Source organism: Halichoeres trimaculatus, unplaced genomic scaffold (assembly GCF_033239565.1).
Source record: "Halichoeres trimaculatus isolate MK-OKI-2021-1 unplaced genomic scaffold, fHalTri1.1 fHalTri1_scaffold_5, whole genome shotgun sequence".
In the NCBI taxonomy this organism is placed as follows: Eukaryota; Metazoa; Chordata; class Actinopteri; order Labriformes; family Labridae; genus Halichoeres; species Halichoeres trimaculatus.
Genome location: NW_027437183.1, coordinates 36,289,858 through 36,316,548, shown reverse-complemented (window position 1 = coordinate 36,316,548; position 26,691 = coordinate 36,289,858). Strand labels below are relative to the sequence as shown.

Sequence of the window (26,691 nt, the reverse complement as noted above, 5' to 3'; positions counted from 1 at the left end):
CACCACTCTGGAACAAACGCTGGAACAAACAGACTATTCTGAGAGTCTCTAATGCTTTCTACTGTCACTTTAGAGAGTATGGTTTCTCCACCCTACTGTCTGTGTTTTAGTTTGACGCACATTTATTATTTAGAGGCACAAAAAGCTACCAGGCTAAGAAACTGAACCTCCTGTCTACTGTTCCCCTCCAGTCTATTCTTCTACACACACACTGCATACAAACCAGATCAATGCTGCTTACAGCTCCCTGTTGGTACATGCTGGTCATCATTATTAGGAGGTGTTTAACAGCTCTAGCTTTAAGCTGGAGGCTAAATCTGTCACTCACTATGTTCCCCAGTCAGGGTGCTCACTCCAGCATGTTAGCTGCCTTGCTTAACACAAGTCACTTTTCAAAACACAAACACCAGGGGTGGATACCTTTCACATTTGAAATGATATGGTACAGATGCCTGGTACCTGGAAATTGGTATCGGTACTCAGCGGTACTTTTGTGTATGTTTATGTGGTAATAAATTGTTTACAAATAAAATCTCAAACTTTTTCAGTTTAACATATTTATTCTTCAATATGTAACCTTGCAATGCTGTGTTCATGTCCAGCGTGGGAAATCACCTACTCCTCCACTCTCACAGTCACAGGATGTGTTAGGTACCTATACGTGGAACCTCTTGATTTTATGTGAATCGATACTCGGTACTACAGATGGAATTCAGTTGGTACCTTTAAAAGTACCTCATTCGGTACCCATTCCTAATGAACACTATTCACTGTTTGTAGATCTAAAGGTAGGGTCTGCAGGATTTTCCTAAAAATATAAAATGTCAACTTTTACCGGGATAGTCCTCCTCAATCGTCTCCTATCAGCCTCTATACATGTGTGTCGGTATCTGTGTCTGTCTCAACCCCCTCCTCAGCCTGATTGTTGATGATTTGGTTGTATTTGTGATGTTTCTGGCTGGAGAATAAGTGTGGTTACCTCAGTCAATCACTGCCTGCCCCGTATACAAATGACTTTGCTTGTTGATTGATGAATGGAAGGGTTAGGGTTAGTGTTAGGGTTAGAGTTAACCCAAGGTTGCCAACCCTCCCGATTTTCCCAGAAGAGTCCCGAATTTCAGTGCCCCTCTGGAAAATCTACTGGGCCCACAATTCTCACGAATTTCTCCCGATTTCCACCCTGACAACAATATTGCTACACCATCCTTCTCTTCTGACTGGACGCCGTTTCCGACCGGACATTAATCACGGTTACACCTCGGCTCGAAGTCAAGCGCGGCAAACAGAACAGAAGAAGAAGAAGAAGAAGCAGATGAAGAAATGAGTAAAAAAAGAACATACTCGTGTAAATTCCAGAATGAGTGGAAAAGAGAATTCCTGTTTACTCAGGAATTTATTTATTTAATTAAGACATTTTTTTTATTTACCATCTTTTGCATGGGTACTGTGGACAGCTATTAAATTTGCTATGTGACTTTACTTTGTTACTGTGGACTGTTATTTTCTTTGTCCAATAAATGAACTCTGCGAAATTCAAGTATTTCATTGTTCTTGTTTTGTTTGTATATGACCCCCCCCCCCCCCCCCCCCCCAAAAAAAAAAAAAAAAAATCTTCCTAATTCTGAGTTCTCAAGGTTGGCAAGTATGGGTTTACCCTAACCCTAACCCTAACCCTCTAACCCTAACCCTTTTTTCTAAATTAGGGTGAAGCTTTCACTTTCTTGCTAGAGCAGCACAGGACAAAGAGCGCATGAGTTAGCTTTCTGCTAACCAGGTATGTATGAAATACCCATGATTAGCTTGTGCTAACATACCAAGTCAGGTGCACGGCACTCAAGTCTCTCCCACGGAGAGACACAGTGCTACAGGTGGTAGATAGACAATGTCAGATGCTGTGGGTGTGTGCTGCTGCTGGCACTGAGCCAAGGGGGAGGAGCCCAGTTTGAATGTTGTGTTCACTAACAAGTAACTATAAATCTTGCAGACCCTACCTTTAAGTCATTTTGAAACCCTGGCTTCGTTTACGTACAGTAATTAACCCTCATATATTATGAATATTAGTGATAACCCTGTTGCGCAAGGGCCATGTTAACACCAATAACCCTTTTGAAAAACCGGAATAGGCTCATATTCCAGTTTTTAAAAACCTGAAAATCCCCCTGGGTTCCTTCTTTTTTTTTTAACCTGAATATTTGGTCATTTATTCGTCTATTAGGATATCCCCATCAAAAGTAACATTCATTTGTGTTCTGTGCATGTTCTGTTTGCAAGGAATCTTGGTCTTTGGAGAACAGGAAGTCCGCTGTGAAGCTGCTGCTTTTGTTGCTGCTGCTGTTACTATGGATACAGAAAGAAGAAGTAGAAATGACTTGCATTGTGTCATGATGTTCTCCGTGCACTGAGAAGTTGTCTGTACGTGGCTGTTTTGATCGGGATACCACGTAAAAAGGAATAACCTCGTTTGCTGACGCACGTAAACAGGTTATTCGGATTGTTTCAGAAGCTGGAGTATTGACCTTTACCTGGATATGACTGCATGGAAACGTAGTGAATGTTGAGTTTACAGCTTTACCTTCAGTGCTCCAACATCTGCAGCAGATCCTGGGTCCACTCCAGTGATGTAGATCCCCAATCCGTACTCAGCTCCTCCACGGATCATCAGACCGAGGGAGCGGCCGTCGTCCATATTCAGGTTCACCTGCAGACAGAGGGACAGTCCAACACGTCAGTTTTCTAAAAATCAAGGGTATTGCATAGAACTGATGCAACAACAGATGAGATTTGTCTCATTCTTATTTTCCTGTTTGTGTTTTAACCATCAGTTAAAGTTTGGGCTGCTGATGGCTTTGATTGATTTTCTGTCTATTCAAACACTTTGAGCTGCAGGCTTGTTGAAAACTGCTCTACAAAAAGTGCTTACAGATTAAGTCTGACTGATTGTTATCATAAACAAACATTTCTGTGAGCGATAAAACAAGCTGCACAAGAGAACTCATTCATGACAGACGGAAAAAAACATACAGAATCTGTGGAGGAAGTAAGATAAGAGATCCACGGATCCACATCACCTTCCATTTATCTGTGTTATGTTTGGTCATTTTCTAAATTTAAAAGAAAGTGCATTTTGACATCTGTGGACTAGAACCAAAGTATCATTAGGATTTTTTTTTTCTAAGAAAACCCTGAAAATGTCCTGATTGCTGCTGGTTTGTCACGGTTATTCTTTCAGCACAGAGCCAATCAGTTTGAAGAGAATGTTTCAGCAGCCGCTCCTGCTCAGCTCAACAGCACAGCCATAAATGATGAGTCCGGACTGAGGCTTTTCTGATACTCTCGTCTGCTCACCTCCACATAAATCTGAGCAAAGCAACCATGTACTTGTGCTTTCAGGGGAGCTCTCAGCGAAGAAACCCAACCCAGATGGACCACAGAACCAAGAATATCACTGGGGTTGTCAAGTGTCCACCTCCTGTCTCTGGTGTTTCGTTAAGTCAGGCCCTCGACACAGCAGAGAGGCTTTACAGTAAGCTGTGGCCTTCCAGGAGCACCCCCCTCTAATCCAGGTCTCATTGTCCATCATACCCCCAATTAACACCCTAATTAACCCAACCCTGTCAGTACTGCCCAGTTAATCTACCTGCTTGAAATAAAATGGTTTACCCACAGTTCTAAAATGGTGCAAAAAAAAAAAAATGTTGTCTGTCTGATTTTTTTTGAGTGTTTTGAGTGAATTGTGCCAACTTTGGCCTTTTCTTAAGCTTTTTTTGTGTTTTCCCAATGCATATTGGAAAAATAAACACGTTTATACCCCCCCCCCCCCCCCAAAAAAAAAATAAAAAAAATAAATAAATAAATAAATAATAATAATAATAATAATAATAAAATGATAATAATAATAATAATAATAATAATAATAATAATAATAATAATAATAAAATAATAAAATAAATAAATACATTTTTTTTAAAAAAATATGACTGCAAAAATTTCTGGGAGAAATTCAGTATTTTCTGGAAAAAATCCAGGGGTGCCAATTCTTTCGTCCATGACACCACTGATACTTGGCCTCTTGAAATTTGAAATAAACAAAAGAAAACCACCCAAAAAAAAAGAAAAAGGATCAGAGAAAAAGTTGTGGAGACGGCAGTGATATGGGCAGGATGAGTTACAGTGAGAATTGGTGGTGCGTGAAGTCGTCACAAGTATCACGGATAGATTTCATACTTCCTCTCTGGTCACTCAGCTGAGTCAGCATTTAACATGTTTATTATCTACAATCTCTCAATCTGAGGCTTTCAGAGCAGCTCCAACCAGACAAAATCAGTCTGAACACACCCCACACCACAGGAAATGACACACAATGTCATTTGCAAAAAATCCCACAATCGGGCCTTTGCTGGCTTTGGTCACGGGGGAGGTCAGAAAAAAAATCAGCCTCATTATCCTGTAGAGTGCACCCACCTTTAACTGAGTCAAAACTTAAAAAAAAAAGAAGATCTGTTAAAATCATTTTCGTCTGCTTTTCTGAACATCTTGACAGCAGTTAATTACTGAAATACTTTCTGGAAGGAAAACCTAACTTTGGCTACAACAGATGCAGAAAAAGCCTGTCCAAAAATTGCATTTGGCAGTTACAGTGTTGGACGTTTTCCCTCTATGTGCACCTGTGAACACTTCCACCAGCTCTCCCACCCACAGTGGATACACACTGAACACAAATATAAACACAACACTTTTATTTTTGCTCCCATTTTTTAAAGCTAACCTCAGAGATCTAAGAACCTTTTTTTGTAAACAAAATGATGGTTTCTCTCAAATTTGTCTAAATCTGTGACGGATCAAGATGCCCCTCTACAATGAGCAGACTGATCACAGCACAGCCACAGAAGTCACAGGTTTGGGGTGTGATTGGCACGCTGAATGCAGGAATGTCCAGCAGAGCTGTCGCCCATCTCCAAAGCATTTCAGAGAAGTGGTAGAACATCCAACTAGCCTCAGACTGCAGACCACGTGTAACCACACCAGCCCAGGACCCCCACATCCAGCACCTCCACCTCCAAGACTGTCTGAGACCAGCCACCCAGACAACAGCTGCAACAATCAGCAGAGTCACTGTTTGGAGCAGCTGAAGATGACTTCACTGTTTCCTAAAGCTCTCTAAACTCTTCCATTCTGAATGTTTACGTGATCACTTTCTTTCAGTAGCTCCTGCTTCTTTATTGTTACTCTGCATCTCAATCTTTTGTATTGACTCCTCACTTTAAGTGATTTGTTTCAGATGGTTTATTTTAAAACGGGATATTTGTCATAAGAGGCATTAAGAGCAAGAAAATGAATTTTTATCCATTAGTTTGTTTATAATGAGTTTTAAACAGTCGTACAGAGCCTCTGAAGGTGCACAAATGGGATCACTTCATCTTTAGTGCACAATAAACTCATCCTGGGTGCACCCGATGACTTAAAAGAGCTTTACAAAAACCCTGACATTAACATTTAAACAGCCCATATCAATCCAAACAATTCTCCTCTCTACCTCAGGAAAGTAGAATTCTTTACTTCTCTTTTTTGAATATTAAGCCAGCTGAGAGGCCTATGTTAAACATAGAGCAGAGACACAGACTAACAGCTATACGTAGGATTAAAACACTGAATGTTTGTCATTGGTAAACCTGTCAAAGGTAGTTTTTGGTTTTGATACCAGTTCTCTCCTGCCATGTTCAGCTTTACCTCAAAACCAGGGCTGTTTTCCAAACTGCCTACCACACTGGCAGTGCCTACTATTTTGACTGAAATTCAGTATGTAGTAGGTAGTTTGTGAAAACTTGCAAAATCTGCAGTATGCCAAAAATCCTCTATGTCCCAATGATCCAGGAACATTTCTCAGTATGCAACAAACCAGTCTACCTGGGATACTGTTTCCAACAATGTATGGTGCTAACGCTGTTTGTCTGTGTGGGTGGCAGGTTTCAGTGAATTACCACCATCTACTGGAATGAGTTGGCATTAAAACTACAACACAACAACACTAATGCTATGGTCCATGATATAAAAGTGAAGTGATGAGAAAGAGACATCTGTAAATCTTGTCACTTCTAGTCATAAAAGAGGTGTTTACTTCTACAAATTCATTAGTCCATATAAACCACTAATTTACTCTTCACTTTTTTAAACCATATGTGGATTATATAAGGGTTTTTTTCCATCAGCTGTAAAAAATAAAAATCTCTGTCAGATTTATTTTCAACAAACAATATAACTTTTGGTGTAATATTAGAAATCAAGTATGATGATTCTGTGTGATTTGATTAACAAAATAACTAAAATGCAGAGATATGCCCATAGATTGTTTGTATATTTATAATAAAGGTAAAAAAAAAAAAAAAAAAAAGCAAAACAAACAAAAAACATCATCTGTTATGCTTCTGAAACTGGAAACCAGAGTAGTATACTACAGAACTGACCCAAGAGAACAGACAGACTACATACTACATGCAAAAAGCACTAGGTGGTATGTAGTGCCTACTACATACTACATTCACATGTAGTATGCAGTAGGCGGTTTGGAAAACAGCCCAGAAACCATCAAACAGAGCAGCAGCCTGTGATTGGCTGATGAGGAGGTGTGCCCACTGGAAGGCATCGTGTGTGAATGAGAAGGAGAGAGAGATCTCACACATGGTCTCAGAAGTCCTATGTTTAACTCGATATGAACATAAATTAATTTATCTGAATGTGTGATAATAATGGTCAAACAAACCAGAAGAGTTAAAGGTCACTTTAGGAAGCTGTGAGGAGGATCTGTTTTAATTGGACTGCCTCGCCACATTCTGGCCTGGGGTCCCACACACACTGTCATAATGACTCTAAGTGAGGTGTGTGTTTGTTTTAGAATTAAATGGAGATCAGATTGGAACATATTTGTTTTTGTTCAAGACAACTTTTTACTGGATACAGCGCACTGAGGTAAGGTGTTTATCAGTACAGTTAGGTAGCGCTACAGTTTGAAACATGACATTAAGCAAACGTTGTAGTAGCCGGCAATATGTAGCACTATCGGCAGCCCGGTGCTCTGACATATCTTTAGGCTAACAGCAAGTAAACACTGTCAGTTTGTATGTAGTTTAGTTGCTGTCTATATCAGCTCAGTGCTCTAAGACATGTCTGTAGTGTGTAATGTTTGTGAATCCTGGTTATGTCCTGCCAGTCATCTACCAATCAGAGCTAACATAACCTCACTCTTCATTTATTTGATTGACTCTCAAGTTTGAACAGACCACTGCAGAATAACTGCTGACTATGGGTTGGAATGAACATTAGCACAAACAGTTTAGCTCCTGTGTTAGCCTTTAGTTAGGCTCCAGTGTCCACCATCAGTACAACATTAATCACAGAAATTGTTTTCAGCAGAGAAAAACACAGATTTCTCTTCTCACGATTAAACTTTGTCAGCTGGCATGGTGTTGTCATGGAGACCTTGAAATGCTGTAAATTAATCTGGTCCTGTTTGACCTGACCTGGAAGCTAAGAAGTAGCATTTCAAAATAACCTGTAACCTGTAATATTAGTGCTGATGATCTCATTTTAAAGTGTGGATTACAATCAGGAAAATATCTAGAAGGGAGACTTTTTCAAGATCACTTTCAAATTTCTCACAAGGACTTTAATTGATCACCAAATATCAACCCCTCACTATTGGTAGGATCCAGCAGCTTTATTAGAGAAAGCTTCAAGTCTCTGGATGAACTGTGGAAGCACTGTGCGTACAACTGCATGTTGGTTTTTCTTGAAGTGGAAATAAACACTGTCTGCACATATCAAGAAAAATGACTCATAAAGGTCTGTAGCTAGCAGCCAGCCATGAGGTCCTGATCCTGAAGACCCAGGTCCAAAGGCTGGTGGTCCTGTGTGTGCCTTTGTCTGGCTTGTGAGTATGCGTGTGTGTAAGTCTGTGTCATGCCGGCCACGTGAAGCTCTGACGTGCAGACAGCAGAGGAGCAGGAAAGACAAGAGCTGCAGATTCACCACAGCATGGTTAACCTTTCAAACATGACTATACTTGTACAAATATTTACACACCTCTGACATTTACACATCTAACAGAAAATAGCTCAACATTTGTTAAGAGATAAGATCAGACCCTGCATGATTATATTTTTTATTTAATTTTATTCATATTGATGCTTAAATTATAATCTAAAATATAATAAAACAAATAAACTATAAAAGTTTATAGTATGAACTATCAAGGCTGTTTGTAGACCATGTAGAAAGTCTTCAAAACACAAAACCAAACCAGTCTTTTTTTTTTTTTACCTTCAAATCAGACAACACAAATTACTGTAAAATAAAAGCATTTAACAATAAGTGATGGCAAGTAGAATCATTATCATTTGCTGCATTTGCACTGGTTGGTTTCTTAAGAGTGAAAGGTAACAGCTTCTGTAGAGAGGATGATTATCATGTGCATTATATATCTTTTTTTTTTTTTTTTTTTTTTCACCTATGTCAGATCATGGTGATATATTCTTCATGCATCCCTCTGCACTATGTCTTCATGTGATCGATACAGCTTACCATGCATCCTGTAGGTCCATTACTGTGTGCAAAGCTCTACTCACAGGTTGGATGGCCACAGACTGATACACCTTCATTTATTAAACGGTTCAAGGTCTGTTACCTTTAAGCAATTTCCCCTGGGGATCAATAAAGTACATCTGACTCTGATTACCTCACTACCTGTGTGAGTTCATCACACAGAGAAGCACTGGACTGTATTTACTCCACTCCCAGGAGCTTTTTAATGCTCTCATTCTCTAAACTTAAAACAGAAACCAGGAAAAGGCCTGGAAATCATTGCAGATTAACTCAAGGAGCTGGTGTGACTGAATGTTTTTAAATCTAAAATGAAAGAGTTTAATTTACTGGGTCCCTTGATGATCTCTTATTGAAATTTTAGTGCTTGTCATTTGTACTTTCTTTTCTGTGTCTGTAACTTTTTTTTCTTTGCTACTGACTGTCATGACCAGGGCTTCCCTGAAAATCTATTTTTTACTTATATCAGGATCAACCTGATTAACCTGTTTAGATAAAGGTAAAAAAAAGAAAAAAGAAAGAAAAAACACATTTAGAAAAAAAAAAATCACCTTTATGGGACTTTGGGGTGCTGTGTTCGGCAGAATCAGAAAACTATTTATCTCTTCCATCTCCCTTCTTGTATCTCAAACAAATCAACCAATCCTGCCACACCACAACAACGAAGCGATAACATGGTTTATGTCATTTAAAAGCACAGCTTTAAGAAGTGGTAATATTAAGCAATATCCAGCTGTCAGAATCCAAACACTCCCCTGCTCACCTCTCCTTTTGGTGAACTCAGGAAGTAATGGTGGCCTATGAGGACAAGAAGCTCCTGTGATACATGATAAGTATGATCTTTCAGTTCATTTTTTTTTCCACACACAATGAAAATTTCTTCCAGCACATTTTAGATGGACCTGAACTTAGTGACTGAACATAAAGGGCTTTTGTTGCTCTTTTCAACTGGAAAATCATAACAGAAGGTAACTTGCTCCTCTGTGCACTGCAAAAAAAAAAAAAAAAAATGAAATCTTCTCAAGTGATTTTGTTTTATTTTACAGTCTGTGATTTAACACATTGAACTAAAAATTGTCTTTTATACTTGATATGAGTCACATTCAACTAATCAGTCCAGAAAATTGTCTTGTATCAAGTAATTTAAAGACAAAAATGAGGTGTGAATTGCTTGCAAGAAGTAAGAAAAATCTGCCAGTGGAACAAGAAAAAAATTGCCAGAAAATTTGTTTGACACTAATGTTTTGAAACAAGCTCGCTCTGCCAGACACAAGAGGAGCTGCAAATAAAATGTGGGGAAAAGAGTCAGACACTCAAGTAATGATGAGAACAATCATGTTGACTCGTTTTTTACAAAGAGCTGATGCTAAAGTCAACTTTTCAGCTACAAATTTCACACAGCTACCTGTGTGTGTCTGTGTAACCTGCAGTCAGAGAGGATCTCCTGCAGCGTCTTTGGATCAAACCAACTCCAGGGAGAGGGGGTGATGCTTTTTGAGGTTTGAATGTTAGGCTCAAGTAGCTGACTTGTTTTGACTTGAAAAATATCAGAGATGACAGGACCAGACTTAAAAATAAGGAGTCAATCTGGTTAGAGTTAAATAGCTGGAGAATCCCTCCTAAATCAGGAGAGTTGGCAGGTCTATCTGACCTGGATCACTCAGCCAGACACAGGACAGGAGCCGCAGATTTAATATTTAATATGGGTCAAAACTGGCGTTTCCAGGGTGGGGGTGCACAGACACCACTTCATCATCAATAGAAAAGGCAAAAAGACTTGGGAAGATTATGTTGCAGAACAAAACCAGCTGAAAAACTGAACTCTTTCGCAAAATTAAAGGGTTTTCAAAAAAAGAAAGCAATAATTACTTTCCCTAGTAGCTAATTATATTTTTGAAGGATTATTTCAGTTACTAGTTTAATCACTTTTTTTGCGAAAGTAATGAGTAACTATAAAAAATTCCTATTTTAAAGTAATTTCTCCAACACTGCCCACTACGAACCCAGAGCTGGTGCAGCAGCTTGAACTTAAGACATGTAGTAGACCTAAATGCTTCATTAATTATGGATTTAAATATAAATTAATAAATAAAATAATAATAATTAAAAAAAAAAAAAAAAACAATATGAAAAGGTTTAGATTATGCTTTCTTTACATCATACTTGGGGACTGCACGGTGGCGCAACGGTTAGCGCTGCAGACTCACAGCAAGACGGTCACCAGTTCGTTTCCCACCTCGGCCGGTGGGCCTTTCTGTGTGGAGTTTGCATGTTCTCCCCGTGCATGCGTGGGTTCCCTCCGGGTACTCCAGCTCCCTCCCACGGCCCAAATAAAACATGCTCATCAGGTTAACTGAACACTCTAAATTATCCTTAGGTGTGAGTGTGTGTGAGTGAATGGTTGTCTGTCTCTGTGTCAGCCCTGTGATTGGCTGGTGACCAGTCCAGGGTGTACCCTGCCTCTTGCCCAATGACAGCTGGGATAGGCTCCAGCCACCCGGGACCCTGAACAGGATAAGCGGTTCAGAAAATGGATGGATGGATGGCGTTTCCAGGGTGGGGGTGCACAGACACCACTTCATCATCAATAGAAAAGGCAAAAAGACTTGGGAAGATTATGTTGCAGAACAAAACCAGCTGAAAAACTGAACTCTTTCGCAAAATTAAAGGGTTTTCAAAAAAAGAAAGCAATAATTACTTTCCCTAGTAGCTAATTATATTTTTGAAGGATTATTTCAGTTACTAGTTTAATCACTTTTTTTGCGAAAGTAATGAGTAACTATAAAAAATTCCTATTTTAAAGTAATTTCTCCAACACTGCCCACTACGAACCCAGAGCTGGTGCAGCAGCTTGAACTTAAGACATGTAGTAGACCTAAATGCTTCATTAATTATGGATTTAAATATAAATTAATAAATAAAATAATAATAATTAAAAAAAAAAAAAAAAACAATATGAAAAGGTTTAGATTATGCTTTCTTTACATCATACTTGGGGACTGCACGGTGGCGCAACGGTTAGCGCTGCAGACTCACAGCAAGACGGTCACCAGTTTGTTTCCCAGCTTGGCTGGTGAGCCTTTCTGTGTGGAGTTTGCATGTTCTCCCCGTGCATGCGTGGGTTCCCTCCGGGTACTCCAGCTCCATCCCACGGCCCAAATAAAACATGCTCATCAGGTTAACTGAACACTCTAAATTATCCTTAGGTGTGAGTGTGTGTGTGTGAATGTTGTCTGTCTCTGTGTCAGCCCTGTGATTGGCTGGTGACCAGTCCAGGGTGTACCCTGCCTCTTGCCCAATGACAGCTGGGATAGGCTCCAGCCACCCGGGACCCTGAACAGGATAAGCGGTTCAGAAAATGGATGGATGGATGGATACATCATACTTCAACAGAAACTAAAATGTTAAACTTCTAAACTTCTTATCTGTTTTATTTTTATTAGACTTTTCTCCAAACCTGACTGTAGTCAGATCTGACACACTCTTGATGTGAAACAAAAAGACATCATCTGTGTGTCTATTTTCAGTTTTATTTATTTATCTTAACATCTGCCAGTTTAAACAGTGACAGCTTCGTGCACTCTTTATCAGGTTAAGTTAAGCTGGTTCAGGAGAAGATGTCTTCGATATGTTTTGTAGTGTACGCCCCTGCTCCACAGCAAAAGGGTATTAAGGTTAGACAAGTTTATTTGTAGAGCACAATTCATACACAAGGCAATTCAAAGTGCTTTACAGCTAACATAAAATAAATTACAGTAGGCAAAATGAAATCATTGCATAAAATCATTCCATAAAAAAATTAAAAATGATTTATTAAATCAAAAGAGGAGAATGCAGATAAAATATTTTCAGTTGTTGTATGCTGAGCTAAACAGCTGTTTTCAGTTGGGCTTTGAACATTGTCAGAGTTGGGGCCTGTCTCACATCTTCTGGAAGACTGTTCCAGATTTTGGGGGGATAAAACGGTAATGCATCCTCACTGTGTTTAGTCCTGACTCTGGGCACCAGCAGGAGACCTCTCCCTGAGCTTCTCAGAGACCGAGTTGGTTCATATGGCTCTAGCATGTCAGAGATGTACTTTGGTGCTAAACCATGAAGAGACTTGTAAACAAGCAGAGCTGTTTTAAAGCTATGGTCTACGATCTGAAACCCAGTTTGGCTAAAGAGACACATTTGAAAAACGCAGCCTCACTCACCCCTCCCCTCTGTGTCCCAAGATCCCGCCCCACAGCTTGTATGGCCCTTCTTCACCTCCTAACAACACACCCCCTCCAACAGAGCAAGAAGGCAGAAAATGTAACAAACAACACAGTCACCCTCCTTGTAACACACAGTGGTAGCTTTATCAATTAGACCAACGCGATCAAAACCATGAATTAGCCGGCGAAGCAGGTCTGGCGTTGCCACTGCCAGCTGATCAGAGCAGAGCAGACTGTGGGCGAGGCTTTACCTTTCTCGGCGTGTCTTCACCAGCTCAGTTTACAATGCTAAAGATGTGTGGCTAACTTATGCTAAAATCCATTGACAGAGCCGACCTGTTCTGACCAGCAGCGTTCAGTCATTAGCCAGTACAGGTACAGACTAACCAGAGTTATTCAGCTGACATCTCCCACTGTGGGAAACAAAGTCATTACCTGTTCAACAGAAACTCAGCTGTCTCAGCGTCAGTCTTCAGTCCCAAATCCCTCTGCAGCTTTTTCCACTGGTCGTACATTTCTCCAATATTCAGTCTATGTTGGCACCTGTATCGCTCATAATTCTTCCTTGCTTCAGCCTTTTCCTTGAAACTTTTTCGTTTTCTTCCCTTCCCTGTGGAGAGTAACAGTAACAACTTCCTGGTTTCGGTCTTCTCTGGCTCCATGATGCTTTGGTAGCTGAGCAGCTAGCTGACGTGAGAGGGGTAGTGGGGAAGGACGAGGTGGGACTATGGGCATGACGGTGCGAAGCGAGGGCGACAGGGGATTGGATGGACTAATGCACAAATCTGAAATGAGGGAAACGGCGATTCAGATTGGTCAATTATTAAGCCATTTTGCAGCTGCTGTACTGAATGGATTTTTTTCGTTCTTTTTGGTTTTTATATTGCGTAGATCGGACCATCAGACCATAATGGCCTCAAAACAGTGTTAATAATAATTACCTAGCCTCAAATTGTAGACCATAGCTTTAAAGTCTATTCTCTGAGCCACAGGAAGCCAGTGCAGAGACCTGAGCACTGGACTAATATTGTCGTATTTCCTGGTTCTGGTCAGGACCCGAGCTGCAGCGTTCTGGATGTACTGCAGCTGTCTTACAGCTTGTTTTGAGAGTCCAGTGAGCAGGCCGTTACAGCAATCTAACCTGCTGGAGACAAACGCGTGGATCAGTCTCTCTAAGTCAGGTTTAGACACCATTCCTTTAATCCTGGCAATGTTTTTGAGATGGTAAAAAGCAGCTGATGTTATTGATTTGATGTGGCCGTTAAAGTTCAGGTCTGAGTCCAATATCACCCCTAGATTTCTAACCTGGTTACTCACATTTAGAGAGAGAGTCTGAAGATGACTGATAACCCTTTCTCTTTGTTTCTGTGGGCCACAGACAATGGTTTCAGTTTTATCTGAGTTCAACTGGAGGAAATTGTTCTGCATCCACACACTGATCTGTTCAACGCAGCGACAGAGTGAATCTATAGGCCCATGTTCGCCTGCCGTCATTGACACATAGATCTGTGTGTCATCAGCATAGCTGTGGTAGGACACATTGTAGCTGCGTATTAGCTGACCTAATGGGAGCATGTACAAATTGAACAATAGGGGTCCCGGGATTAAACCCTGGGGAACCCCACAGGTCATAGTCATTTGGTCTGAGACACAGTTACCAATTTCAACCAAGAAAGTCCTGCCCTCATGATGGGACTTGAACCAGCTTAAAGCAGTACCAGAGATTGCCACCCAGTTTTCTAACCTCTGTAAGAAGATCACATGGTCAGTAGTGCCAAAGGCAGCGCCCAGGTCCTGCAAAACTAAGATTGAGACTTTGCCTGCATCTTAGTTTTGCTGGACCTGAGCGCTACCTTTGAAAAGTGTTCAATAACATTTGTTGCGATTTGGTGCTGTATAAATAAAAACTGACCCACTGATTGATAGAGAGCAGACAGGGAAGCACCTCCAGGGATGTTGCACACTTTGTAACTCACAAACAAGGCAGTGAGGATAAACACAGCTGTACCCTGGGCCACGGAGCCATTATTCACACAGATACTTTACCTTGTTTCTGTTTTTGTGGGGGACTGTAAAACTGAACACCTCCAGGACAGCCAGCCTTATGTCATCCCTCCTGTTTGTTTATCCTCTGAAGTCTGTAAAACCATAATGGTACTAATATTCTCCACATCGTCACCATGAAGTCAGGGGATGAAATAATAGTCAGCATCTTCTGCCCCGGGTTCAGGAGTAGTACTTTGGAGGGGAACGCTGAATGGGAGATAATTATGTGGATTTGCATCGTTGCAGTAATGTGAGCATTGTAGCAGACAGTTATGGTGAAAAAGGAGCTGAGCCTGGAGGTCTGCTGCTTAATTCATAAACTCATCCAGGATCCAGCCCTCATCTGTGGGCTTTGTGTTTGGAGGGAGAATCTGCAGAAAGCTGAGCCTGCTGCCAGCGTAACATGGAGCTGGATAAGTGGGTACAACATGGACACACACAGACCAGACGCCTGGCTCAGGACCAAAGCTGTTGTCTGCTGCCGTAATTCTTCATCATCCTTTTCTCTTTTGAGAGAGGGCTGCCTTATGTTCATCTTCCTCTTCTTCTGTCTTAACTGAGGTGCCAGAGTGACCATGCTAAAGAACAGCAATCTTTGTTGGTATGTCATGATGGTGAACTATGACTGATTTTCCTACTGAAGCAGCTCTGGAAACCCAGGAAGTGTGGGAGCTAAAGGCCCAGTTAGCGGGGCAGCTTTCAGTTTCCAGCCTGCCTAACACCAAGGATGTCATGATAACATCTCATCTCTGCAGTCAGATTCTGGAGTGCCAGAGACACACATTAGATTTTACTTTCATAACTTCAAGTGTCAGAGCCACAGTTTGGGCGGGCTAGTGTTTACACTGGTACTTTGATTCAACTGTGTCCTAACTAACAAGTTTTTCGAGGTACAAGCCGTCTCTCTGCAGCTTTTTTTTGCTTTGAGCTGAGAGCTGTAATTCAAGTTACAAACTGGCGTTAGATACCCAATGTCACAGCGAACACCACAGTGAACCCTGCAACATCTGCCCTGCATTTCCAGCTGTTGGCTCACAGTGGAAGCATTGGTGTTGTTCTCACATATGTGCTCACAGTTATTTTACAAAACATTCAGACTTTGTTCAGAAGAAACACCACGAAAAAAATTGCAACTGGTGGTTGCGGCAGTGCTATTTAACAACACTTGCCTGACTTGTTTTAGAAACATTCTGAAAGGGAGGATAAAACTGATCTGATTGGACAGGTTTTTATGGAAATCAGCTGCAGATGAAAGGGAGGAAAGTGTGGCAAAAAGGACCAAAATCGGCCAGTCAGATTCAGTTATTCAGGTTAGCTGTTCTCCTCCACCTCTATCAGCATCTTCAAGTCGTCCGATCTCCAAGGTAAATGCTGAACACCATACTTAATAAAGCCAGTTTATTTAACTAGTTTTTATACATTATTCCTTATTTATGAGTACATATTTCTGATTTAAAGACATGCAGACGTGTCAGACTTAAATTCAGTAAATCTACAAAAGAATCCAGCAAAACATGACAATAACCTTAAAAAGGCCCCACTTTCCTGCACTCGGCTTGACTCTGAAGGGAGCAAGATCACAATATCAACACCGCTCCTCCTCACCTGCTCATTTGTGGACAAGATGGACAGTACGCTAAATAACAGGAATCACGTCAAAAAGCCAAAGCCTTCAGGAGCCCAGGGGTGAAAGAGAAGAAGAGAGGAGGAGAAACGCTAAAAAGACAGAGGTATGTGCGTCATGTTATTTAGAAGTTTTACTCACAGCTATTGGTTGATAGTCACGTTAGACTGTGTAAGTCCTAACTTCTAATTAAAATAACGTCAGTGATTTTCACTACTTTTTAACCAGGTGAACAAACATTTTTATACGTGTAGATAAAATAACCAGATGTAGAATTACAGGTTTTCTTTTGTGAGGCAGGTATCGTCAGAGTCCTGCTTCTTATTAACATCATTGTGCATTTAGTAAGCTAACATTCAGCTAGTTTCAAATACAAATATTGTAATAAATAGTTTGAAGCACACTTGCCCTGCTGCTCTGATGAAGAGAAAACAAACCAAGGAACCTCTGGAATTCAGCTTTTCAAAGGTTTGCTTTATTATCAATAAATATTCACTACTACTATCATGACTGATATATGTGACTAAATTGATTTCTCATTTGTTGTATTTTGTTATAGGTTTCTCTGACAGACATATTTTCAAATCTTAAAAGGTTATTCTTTTATAAAAACAAAGTCACTGAAGCATAGTTTTACTAAAGTGTGTAAAAATTGTTATTGGTGTAGGATCCTGCTGGTCTGGAATACAATGGGCACCATATGAAATCTTGCCTAAGGCACCAAATTGGTTAGGGCCGGCTCTGAAGTCAAGACGCAACTGTACTGACTCTGGTCAGTTCACGTGCAGTTATCTGTTATAAAGTAACGCCTTCAACTAAAATTTGTTGGGAAAATATCAAAATGAACAACCATACTGGTCTGCACGAAAGTACTTTTTCCTTTTGTTTGAACCAAATATGAGCTGGACCTGCTGTTCTCTTTCTACACTTTTTTTTACCAAGGTCATTCACACAGGTGGAGTTAAGCTCCTGATTTTATGCTTTTAATCAAACGTGACATTGTTTTCGCTGGTTGACTACAAGCACAAAAAAGAAAATCAGTGAAACCTGAATGCTCATTAAAACAGCTGGAAAATGCTCCTTTATTCAATTCCTGTCTTTTTTGTTTTTATTTCTCCCAGTGCTGTAGACACACTGCTTTACTTTACAGACCATACTGGTCTCCATTAAGTCAAAGTCTGGTCTGGGTTACTGAGGCGACCAGGGCCTCCACCAGACTTACAGCAGCAGAGAGTGAAAATCAGGACTGTTAGTGTGTTTCTGTGTGCGTAGACCAAAACAACTGTCTACACTTTCAGTGACTGTTATTTCACCAACACCACCTGTCCATCACAAACTACTTTTATTCAGGATGTGAAGGTTTTATTTTGATGTGTAAACAGGTTTAAGCAAAGTGACAACCCTGAAGCTAAAAGCATGAAGTCCATGTGGAAGTACAGTATTTTGAGAGTCCACTCAAGGCTGCAGAAACACCAGGAACCACACACACACACACACACACACACACACACACACACACACACATTCGAAAGAAAAGCTGATCTTGACAGGATAAATGAACACATTTGTTCAAAAATCAGTTTAGGTCTAGTTAGCTCATTTCTCCATCAGCACACACAGGGGTGAAATCTTTCCTAACATGTTTTTTTTTTTTAATTGTTATCAGCTTCAGCGTCCATGATGGGCTCAATACTCTTCATCAGAAACAAGTTGATGATGTCACTGGGGCTTCATCCAATTATTATACAGTCTGTGATTTAACACATTGAACTTAAGGTTGTTATTGCAGACACTCCTCTAGTAGTAACTGTTACTCTCGAACAGAGGTTCAGTGACTTCTTCTTCTCTAACTTACTCTTACTCTTCTTCCTGTCAGCACTGAAAGCTGTGTAACCCAGCGCCACCTACAGGCCTGGAGCATTTCTTATTTCAAGCCTGACATTGAAGCTTGTTTTTCTTTTATAAATGATAAATAATTTTGTTTATCTTTTGTTTATTTGGAGCATGTTTGGTGTCAGTGCAGCTGTTTGGACTTGTTGAAGCTTCTTTTCTTATTTGCAGTCAGTTTCTGTTGTAGCTTTGACTTTTGCATTTCATCTGCAGCTGCTCTCACTGATGAAGATTAGTCAGGCTTTAGCAGATAGTTTGCCATTGTTAGTCACTTTGATTTAAACCACAACTGAGTAACTTTGAATTTATCCTGGTTCATCACATGGGGAGGTCCAGACAGGCAACAGTCACTCAATGTATAGTATAAAAAGTTTGGTAAAGTTTGGAGCTACGTAGAGTTGGACAAACAGAGCTTATTTGTGTAACTTAGATTCATGTAAATAAAACTCTTAATCGGCGTTAGGACCAACCCCAGAAATCCTTATATATAAAACAGAGAGGTGACTTTTAACCCATTGAACAGCTGACCTATCACTACGATGATAGCTCATTGAGATGTTCACGCTCTCTGTACAGGAAGAAGAAAACTGTACACGGCTATTTTCCCTCTTCTTCTCAGGACTCTTTCTACAAACCCCCCTCCTCCTCACCCTGGGGTCATCCAGCCTCATATTATTGCCTCTGATCTGCTGCTGTTCAGATCTGCAGAGCTGTGCAGAGCTGCATTCAGAGGCATTACATTAAGAGCACAGAGCTGCTCATTCAGCAGTTTGAAGCTCTGCACGGCAGTAAAGTATGTGGACGTATCCTGAAGCAGCAGAGGAGGTATTCGTCTTTAAATTCGTCTCAGAGTGAGGATAATCTTTGTCTCTGTTTGAGTTGTTAGTCTGACTCCAGAAAGATGAGATGATCGGGAAGATGAGAATGAACTGGACCAATCTGTGTTGGACTGATTGGTTTATTAGATTGAGTCACGGATTGAAGCTCTGAATGAACATTGTTTTGTATTCATCCTAACTTCAGATTATATTTAGCCTACACTCTTTCACCTGTGGTCAAACTCTCTTGTAAACTCTGTGGTGCAGCCAGCTCTTAGCAAGAAGTAAATATATCATGGAGAATAAAAGAGAACTATGAGGGGACAAGGGTCCCAGGACCACAGCACACGGGAAGAGGCAGACTTGGGAGTTTGCTGCCCAACGTATCAATGTGTCACTCCTTCTCCTCACGCGCACATCCTGTGTGAGTGTGAGACACGCTGGAACGTGCTGCAATCCCAAGCCAGAGCAGATATTACAGCAGGAAGTGAAGTTGTTCTTAAAACAGTTTTGTGGGCTACCCCTCGGGGTATAGCATTGATTTCTTTGATATTAATAACTGTATGAATGTTAGAGAATTTCATCTGCTCATTAACCGGACTGTTTAGTAGGTGGATCAGCAGATAAACAGCTGTCTGAGGTGGCAGAAACTGTGTTCAGCGTGTTGGGGAAGTCCAACACCAGTGTCCACTTTTAGGCTTCTTAAGGTCCCCCTCCCTCCTCCTAAGAGTTTTCCATCTTAGGATCTCTCTTAAGGCTTCAGATGCTTTATTGAAAACTTTTATCTTACCGAGGGGAAATTCTGAGAAACATCTTAGAATCTAAGGAATTCTAAGATTTTTCTAAGATTGACTTCACGAAGAGCTACTTGTAGCCTTATGATGCTTTGTGAATATGGGCCTTGGGCCTGTATTCACAAAGCATCCTCAAAGCCTTTGCACACCAATGGTGACGCAAATAAATGGCACAAAATTGTGAAAAATGTGGAGGCGTCATATTCAATCTCTGCTGCTACTGTCCTGTAGTAAAGAACTGGGTGCTGGGACATGAACACAATCAATATGGAAAGTTTTGGTAGGTGACTTGTCAATGGCTAGCATTTTGATTGTTTGGATGTGTACTTGCTTCAAGAAAAACTTTGGAAAAATCTACCTTTGTCCGAAAAAATAAGAGCCGCAATTTCACTCAGCGAAAGAACTCTGCTGGTGTGAAAGCTTGCTTTGAAAAACAGTAGTTTAGAAAAAGAGAAATAACGTGTGAAATGTTTGTGCAAAGGGCTTAAGGCTAAAAGTAGCTCTTAGTGACACCATTCTTAGAAAAATCGAAGAATTCCTCAAATTCTAAGATTTTTCTTAGAATTTTTTCTCGGTGAAATAAAAGTTATTCACAAAGCGTCTTGAAGTTTAAGAGAGCTTCTAAGGTGAAAAACTGTTGGGAGGAGGGTGGAGGACTTTAAGAAGCCTAAAAGTGAACACTGATACTGGTGTTGGACTTTCCTAACACACTAAACACAGTTTCTGTCACCTCAGACAGCTGATTATCTGCTGATCCACCCACTAAACAGTCCGCTTAACGAGCAGATGAGATTCTATAACATTCATACGAATATCATTATCCAAGACACCAAAGTTATACCCTAAGTGGTCGCCCCAAAAGAAATGTTTTAGAACAACTTCACTTCCTGCTGTAATCTCAGCTCTAGCTTGGGATTGCAGCACGTTCCAGCGTGTCTCACACTCACAAGGAATGAGCGCGAGGAGAAGGAGTGACACATTGATATGTTCGGCAAAGCGCTACTAAGTCTGCCTCTTCCCTTGTGCCATGATCCCGGGATCCAGGTTCCCTCTCAGTCCTCTTTTATTCTCCTCCATGAGCCGAGCCAACAGAAGGCTCTTCTGTCCATTTTTTTTTTATCCACGTTGTACGTTGATTTGGTTGTTCTAACAAATCAAACTGTTTTTTTTTAAAGGACGGCAGCAATCACAGGAAGTGCTGACAGCTGAGTCTGCATCCACCATTAAAACCAAACACATTGAGTAGTAACATGAGCAGCATGGACAGTTAACCGATCAATAAGCAAATCAATACAACTGGTGAGTGAATGAGGTACGTTCAAACATTTTGAAGCTGTGTCACTATTTATTTAATTTAGCTGAGTTTCATCAGAACAATATAAAATGAATGTCACGGTGACACATTTCTGAATACACTCTGAGTTATGTGACCCATTGGTTTTACTGTCCATTCATTTTTAGGACCAGAGAGTGCTTTTTTCCCTCATCTTTTCTACTTTTTGCACCAACCAATCACAGCTTCCAGGAGACTACGTCATACCTAGCAATGGGGTCAACCACACCTCCTCACTAAGATCAAAGTTTCTGTCTCCTCCTTGCTCAGAGGTGTTCTCAGAAGCTTCCTGAATCACTCTCAAGCAAAGACTCCTTGCTAGGAGTTTTTAGGCTAAGTTTTGAGCTCTCTGAGAGGACTCTGAGAAGCTCTGTGAATACAGGCCCAGTAGTCCGGTATTGCTGTGCTCACACCAGCCTGTCTGCGTTGGCTTGAGGAAATCAGCGCGTCCGTGCAAAAATGGAAGATTAGATACTTTGTTGCAAGAAACGATGCAGAATTTTCCTTAAAAACTGATTATATGAGAAAATGTCTGTCCATTGGTCATTTATGTCCCCAACTGGGAAGACTATAGAAAGTTAAATCTGTCATAAGTGGAGATTTACTTTATTATGGACAGCAACAATATAAAAGTGACTTAAACAGTGAATTTTGAAAGTATGATGGGTATATTTGTGAAAAGGATGTTTGTTTTCTCATCTGTTAGAGTATAAAGGTAGATACAAGCTCCTATGAGATCTCTGTAACTTCCTCCAAACATCATCAGAGATTCAAACTTGAACATATGGAGTCAAACTAAGGATCTTCAGAGGATGAACTCTCAGAATATAAAATTCATTTTTTACATTTTCTTCCTGAGAGTTGAATCATTACGCAGACTGAATCCATCAGAGATCCTGAGGAAATATCTGGTGACAAACACAAACATATCACCACCCTGAGCAGCATCCTGTGTCATATCTCTGTGTTTTACACGCCTATTATTAGCCAGCTCCCCACCAGGTGATGTGCTGCTCTTCTGGGCTGACTCAGTCTGAGTAAATCTTCTCTCTGGGTGCAGAGAGTCACAGGCCTGAGGTTAGGGGGCTTTGTTAGAGGATGAGTCTGTCTGCTGAAATGTCACAACACGAAAGGTCACGATGACTGTCCTCAGATGGCCATGTTTCACTCCTGACCTTACCGCAGATAGACATGAGCAACAAAACCCAGCACGTCATCGTGATCAGTAAATAACCAGGCGAGGACAGGAAGGAGGGATTTGGGTCTACAGTTTAAAGAAACAGGACAGAAAAAAGTCCTCCAGGGGGAGTACTCACTATCTTAAGACTAGACTGGAGTGTGTTGTCCAGAGATGATTCATTAATGGTAAAACTCTGAACACAGCCACACACACACACTGTATACACACACACAAACACACAGAGGCTCTATCATTACCGTCCTCTCCTCCATGACCAGCCCAGGCCTCTGGTTGACCTCGTGGTTGTCTGGTGGCGGGGAGACGCTGCGGCCCTGAGGGTCCACCCAGCTGTACACGTGGTTAGTGATGTAACCTCCGGGGATCCGACCCATCGAACACACGGACATGGCCAGCTTCTTGCAGCCCTTCAGCACCTGCAGCAGGAGAGGAGGAGGAAGAGGAGATGAAGCTGACACAGAGCGCCCTGATAAGGATGATGTCATCAACATATGTAGAGAGTGAAAGCGTTTTGGGCACTTTACAATAAAATAACTTCCTCTGTGAACTGCAGCTTTAGAAGAGACCCTGTGCTCTGTCTGAAGGAAGTTGAAATCCTCTTATCATGTTTCAGGTCATTACATCACCAAATAGAGCCCTAGTTTCCCACAAGTCTCAGCTTCACTGTAAACAACACGCAGACGGAGGCTTCAGTCTGACTTATTTCAGCAGTTCTCGCTGAAAATGCAAGAAACAGAGTTGGACTGCAGACGTATCTGATATATTCAAGGCATAACACTTTTCATCGTGCAAGCAGTCAACCAGCTCAGAACTCAGATGCTGAACTTTATGCTAATGATGCCCAGGATCAGAGGACAGGCTGATTGCTTGACTCCAAGTGCTCCGCTGTAGAGGAAATCACCACTGATCGGAAAATACAAGAGCCTCAAATGTTGATTTCCCACCTCCTCAAATTCTCTGAGCAGAGCTGGGGTGTCATTAGAGTGGATTGTGTCCTGCCTGCTTTTGCTCTCCATACAGATCTTTTTTTTTTCTGCACCAAAACCTGCAGACTTGGACTTGTTATTAACTGCTAGCAGAAACCAAAATGCCTCCAAATACTTAAGTCCTGGAGTACACCTTATAACCTTAAGGTTTCCACTACATGTAAATGACTGTGGCACACTGCTATGCTAAAATAAAAGCTGCCATGCCTTCAGCTCTATGATCTTTTTATTCCTCAGATGTTTCAAATATGAAGTAAACTGTACAGAGCTGTTGTACATGCAACCAAAACTGCCTTGACTAAAACTCACATCTTTGCAGTTTAGTTTCAGTTTTCTTCATTGCATAGGGCAGAATTCCGCCATATAAGACACACAGTTACTGGAGAAAATCGATTCTGTATTAACTTTGATCATTAATCAGTGCTCACAAATACATGTTATCGTTAAGCTCTGTGCTTTATATGCTGTAATGATTCAAGCTAAATGATAAATATCCTGTGATTTGCAGAGTAAACTTTTGTTTTCTGCGCTGTATCACTGTGTTTGTATCTGTATATAAAGTTAGCACGAGTAGACGTGGCCTCTGTCGCTCTGTGTTGTTTTATTTACTTAAAACTTCCTATTGGCGCTGTGAATCCAGTCACGCATATCACACACCAGCTGATAGTCATCCTCCTCACGCTCATACAGGACTCACCTTTCTGCTCTCTTTGAGGCAGAAGTTACAGTTTGTCTATCTTTCCCTTCATTCTATAAAGGTAAACAGAAGACTTTTCCTCCAGCTTTTGTTGAACAAACCTGAAAGTCTGTCAGCTTCATATCACTGTTACCAATGTTACTATGTGCCTCTGAGCAGGGGCGTGTCCAGACTTTCGGCATGGGGTGTAACAATGACGGCAGTGACTTAAACAGGGGTGGCTAGAGTGTGCATTATTACAAATAATCACCATTCATCTCCTTTAACTTCACTCTCTACTTTAACAACTTTGAGTAACTATGATTTTTTAACTATTATATCCCAGTGTATGACTTAAGTATGAAAATGTAGAATGTGCATTAGCCATCCATCTATCCATTTTCTGAACTGCTTATCCTGTTCAGGGTCGGGGGTGGCTGCAGCCTATCCCAGCTGTTATTGGGCGAGAGTCGAGGTACACCCTGGACTGTTCCCAGCCAATCACTGGGCTGATACATAGAGACAGACAACCATTCATTCACACTTACGGACATTTTCAAGTAACTAATTAACCTGGGGAGCATGTTTTTGGACTGTAAGAGGAACCCACGCATGGAGAACATACAAACTCTGCACAGAAAGGCCCACCAGCTGAGGTGGGGATTTGAACTGGTGACCATCTTGCTGTAAGGCTGCAGCGCTAACCGGTGCGCCACCGTGAAGCCAGTCTAATGAATTTAAAGTCGTTTTTAATAATAAGATATATCTCAGCATGGCTGCAAACTTTGACAGTAGACAAGGCTGAATTATTTTCTGTGTTGAACAAATAATTTATAAAAGTTTAAAGCTCGGGGGGGGGGATCCCCCAGGGTTCTACAAAATTCATAATGACGTATTTGACGTAATTTTTGAAGTCCAAATCAGGTTTCCTGAAGGTGCAGAATGAAAGTTTTTGTTACATCTTTTTCGGACGTGGTATGGAGGTCAGATTAACATCTAAAAAAGGTCTACTAATGACGTCTGAATGTTTGGATCCATTTTGAACATCTCATTCACGTGTAGATTTGGTCTGCAAATTACATCCAAATGCTGAACGTCATTACAACCTCCAAAAATGGTCAGATTTAGATGTCAAAATTTGTATCCATTTTCCGCGTTGCTCTGGCATCTAGATATGGTCTTCGACGGACCGACCCAATACTGACGTGATGTGCATGGTCTCTGCGTCCGATGTTTGGAGGGAAACACTGTACTCAGATAATTTTAAGAACCTTTAAATGTGTAGAATACAACATCAAATTAACCATCAATCACGAATGAATCATTCTTTAACAGCAGGGAACTGGGTGTCATTGGACATTCAAGCCCTTAGGAAGACTATGGCAGCTCTTGTGTGATGACTTCCTGTAATTATTGGGTACACTGGGAAAAAAAGAAAAAAAGAAAAAAAACAAAAAAACTCCCACCATAACATTATCTTTGTATGTGGATGGAGAAGTTTTTTGTTTTGTTTTTTTTTTATGAACATTCATCCAGACTAAATGACTCATCACCTCATGGGAGTGAGTGGAACAACAGAAAGACATGTTCTGGTTGGGGATCAGAAAGTGTCTCTGCCAGTGTTTAAATTAAATGAGTGCACTTCAGAAAGTTTCAGGGAAACCCAGGAGGAAAATCTGCATTTAAAAATGTTTAGGAACTCCAGCTTAAGTTTAGGAACTGTGTTTAAGAGTTACTGAAGCATGTGTTTACAGCAGCATGATGTGGTTTCGGTAAAGTTAAGAATTAACACCTGGAAATCATCAGATTTAATCTTGTGATTGAAAACGCTCTGTGCTCTCTGCTGACTTTAAGTGGTGTAAATGTTAAAGAGCCAGTAACTAAGTTTGACGATCAGCCGTGCATGAAAACTGAACCTTTAAGAAGATGAAGGTGGATCCAGTCCAATCCAATCAGCAGGAAAAGTTGAAGCACAAACTTTGTTCTTAAGAAAACAGCAGAGGATGGAGCTGGGGCTGGATTTGGTCTTTGCATTAATGATTCATAAAACCCTGGATCCTTCACAGAGCTGTGTGTTTCCTCCATCACTGAGTGAGATTATAACAAGCTAATATAATCCTGACATGATGGGGATCTAATTTCTAATCTAAATGTTTCTTGTAAAGACTCTCCCCACAATGTCCTGTCTCTAAATAAAGGCATAGTCTGCAGAAAATTCTGACCCTATAGAAACCAAAGACTGCTCCTTTCTACAGTGTTTCCTCCTCCGTGAGGCAAAGGAGGATTCTCGTGTGCCTGTATCGATCTAAGTGAACCTCCTGTTCCAGACTTTGTACAGAACTTATCAACCAGAACTGAGTTAGACTCTTTTAGACCCTTTAATGCACTGGTTTGATCTTCTTAAGGTCCGGATTATGGGATTTCTAAGTTTTGGGGACATTTTTGTTTGCACTTCAGAGGATTTTGGCTGAGGAGGATTTTCTTGTTAAGCAGTATTAAGGTCACGATTGGGCACAATTCTTTTTGTTATGATTT

The 26,691-nt window shown here is 40.8% G+C and overlaps 1 protein-coding gene across 1 annotated transcript in view; it reads right to left on the bottom strand.

Annotated features, from left to right (window-relative positions):
• Positions 1 to 26,691, bottom strand: part of whrnb (whirlin b) — a 200,259-nt gene that overhangs the window by 86,544 nt on the left and 87,024 nt on the right. Inside the window, exons 2-3 of the mRNA XM_074669842.1 lie at positions 22,734 to 22,910; positions 2,573 to 2,698 (exon numbers count right to left, since the gene is read on the bottom strand). Coding sequence (XP_074525943.1) covers positions 2,573 to 2,698; positions 22,734 to 22,910 — 303 coding nt within the window. The remainder of the gene's footprint in view (positions 1 to 2,572; positions 2,699 to 22,733; positions 22,911 to 26,691) is intronic.